Source organism: Nannochloropsis gaditana (assembly GCF_000240725.1).
Source record: "Nannochloropsis gaditana CCMP526 unplaced genomic scaffold scaffold183, whole genome shotgun sequence".
NCBI classification, from domain to species: Eukaryota; class Eustigmatophyceae; order Eustigmatales; family Monodopsidaceae; genus Microchloropsis; species Microchloropsis gaditana.
The window spans coordinates 33,547-35,892 of record NW_005803770.1 but is presented as its reverse complement, the minus strand read 5'-3'; the positions used below and the strand labels follow the sequence as shown (position 1 = coordinate 35,892).

The 2,346-nt window shown below is 51.9% G+C and overlaps 1 protein-coding gene across 1 annotated transcript in view; it reads left to right on the top strand.

Annotated features, from left to right (window-relative positions):
• Positions 1–247, top strand: part of NGA_0641700 (uncharacterized protein) — a gene marked incomplete at both ends in the record, with an annotated part of 4,702 nt that extends 4,455 nt beyond the window's left edge. The window contains one exon of the mRNA XM_005855488.1: positions 1–247. This exon is cut by the window's left edge and continues 824 nt beyond it. Coding sequence (XP_005855550.1) covers positions 1–247 — 247 coding nt within the window.
• Between the last annotated feature and the right edge of the window lie 2,099 nt (positions 248–2,346).

The following is a 2,346-nucleotide window of genomic DNA, read 5'->3' as shown; positions in this document are numbered from 1 at the left end:
AGATTCCTCTTCAAATTTTCTCGTACTTCATCCACAGGGAATGGAGGGAGGAAAAGAGGGAGGGAAAGGGGGGGTGGGAGGACGGGAGGGCATGACGGGTGAGGTAACCATGAGCGGGCGAGGTATGGGAGAAGGCGGATGCGGCTTGGTGGATGAAAGCTTTTATTTCGCATACCCTGGACCGCAATCAGTGGTCGGTAGTAACGGCGAAGTGCCGCCGTTGCCGGTCTCGGAGAATCTGTTTTGAGAGACGGAAGGCAAATAAGGACAGGCACGGTGGAGTAGGCGAGGGAAAGGAAGAAGACAAGGAGGTGTCTTGTGGAGGTGGAGGCAAGGGCTGAAGGGGCGGAGGACGGCTCAGGGCCGAGGGGGGGGGGCGGTCGCGGGAGAAGAGGGGCGTAGGCGGGAAGGGGAGGAATTTCGATGGAGTCTCCTCATAGGGGAAAGGTTGTGAGATTACGACAATGAAGCTGGCTTAGACACGCAAAAGAGAGGAGAAACGGGAGTCTTGGGGGCGATGAACTTGCGCCTAAGAGGACCCCTGGGCCCATGGAAACACACAATTTCACGGTACATACATGCACAAAAAGAGAAATAGAGACCAACAAAGTGGTAGCATTGATTGGAAAGAGAAAGGGCGGGTGAACAAGGGTCGTCCGTGTAGAAAATCGAAGAGGAGCGTTGAGAAGCGCCTGAATGAAGACCGCAGGGACACGAAGGGTGAGCAGCTGTACAAAAGGAGAGACAGAGAAGAAGGCCTTGGGTGAAATGATGTAAAGCGTATAAATGTAGGAATGAGAGAGGGAAAGACAAGACTGCTTTCTTTGGTTTTTGCAATGTCTTATCCCGCGAGATTGAAAGAGGCAGTTCGACGGGCGGAAGAAGTGAATTTTCACGTATTGCGGGGGAAAAATACCCTCCAAACTTCTAAACCTTGATGCGTTTACATAATTGAAGGGAAGCAAGAATTGTGTCAACATGTGAAAAAAGAGAGAGGACGCGACCGAAAGGTTGTCACGCGCGCTTTTGGAAAGGAAAAGTGAGGACTTCCTCCAGAGTTCTGGCACCGCTTGTTTACGTTGTTGTTGCGTCCGTTGTTGTGACTTCGTTGTAAGAAATTTCCTAAAAAATGCAGACATTCATATTATATAGAGGTCACAATACCCCCCTAAAGCTTGCGAGGAGGGTTGGTGTTGGTCCATTCCTATCCGTGTACTGCCGCCGCCCCCGGCATCCCCCTCGCATTAGTTTTGCTTATCCTTACCGTAGGCTTCGAAAACCTTTTGGTCCTTGAAAATGGTCGATATATATTATATAGGAGTGAATGTAGTCTATATACGATGCAATGTATTATATCTAGACATAGAAAGACACAAACAGCGTCGTTGTGTCCGTGTTAATGTATGCCTGAATTTTAAGGAGCACGTCTATCCTAATCGACGTTTCTATCTTGCCCTTGCGCCTGACCTCTTTTTCCCGTCAAGCGTGCTTTGAGTCGTTACTTTATGACCATTTATCCATACTCCCACGTTCCGTTAAATGTTTACGCCCATTCCAATCCCTCAAAGATTTTGGGCAAATCCCATCGACGTTCCGTGGAAAATATCAGATACAACCGGTCTACCCGGTACTTTTGTTCCTTCTCCTCGTCCAACGAGGGGGTACTGGCGGGCAGTGGAGAGAGGGAGGAGGTGGAGGGAGAGGTGGAGACCTTACTGACTGCAATGCCGGAGGCGGCCAAGTAAGGAATACCGGGCGAGGGGGCGCAGAAGGAGGAGAGAGAAGGAGGAAGGCCAGGATGGGAGGACCCGCTTGCGGTAGACGCCATGACCCCGGCCGAGGAGGCAAAGGCAGGGCGAAGCTCCTCTTCAAAGTACGACGTGCCGTTCTTTTCCCCCGCCAGCCGACGGCGAGATTCTTTGCTGGAAGCGTACAGCACAGCCATCCGCCCAGTTTTCTTATGCATGGCTGTCACTTCCGTGCACAAGCAATGCTCCAGTCCTGGCTCGTGGGCGCGTTCGAAGTAATCCTTGATGGTCTCAAAGCGACCTGGGAACAAGGGGGGGAGAGAGGGAGGAACGGTGGCAGAAGAGGGAAAAGAGAGGACGAGTATGAGAATTTGGGATAGGAGCCTCAGGGAGGAGCGAGTCGCGAGAGTAGCTTTAGGAAAGACCTTCATGCTCTTTTAAACTTGAATTCAAAAAGTCAAAACGCACCGTGGACAGAATCCCGGGAAGCCGCCGAGAAATGCCAGCAGGAGGCAAAGCCAGTGACCGCGAGCTTTGTCATCCACCGCCCTTCCACCCCGACTCCTTGGTGCATGATGCTGACGCGTCCGTAGGAGCA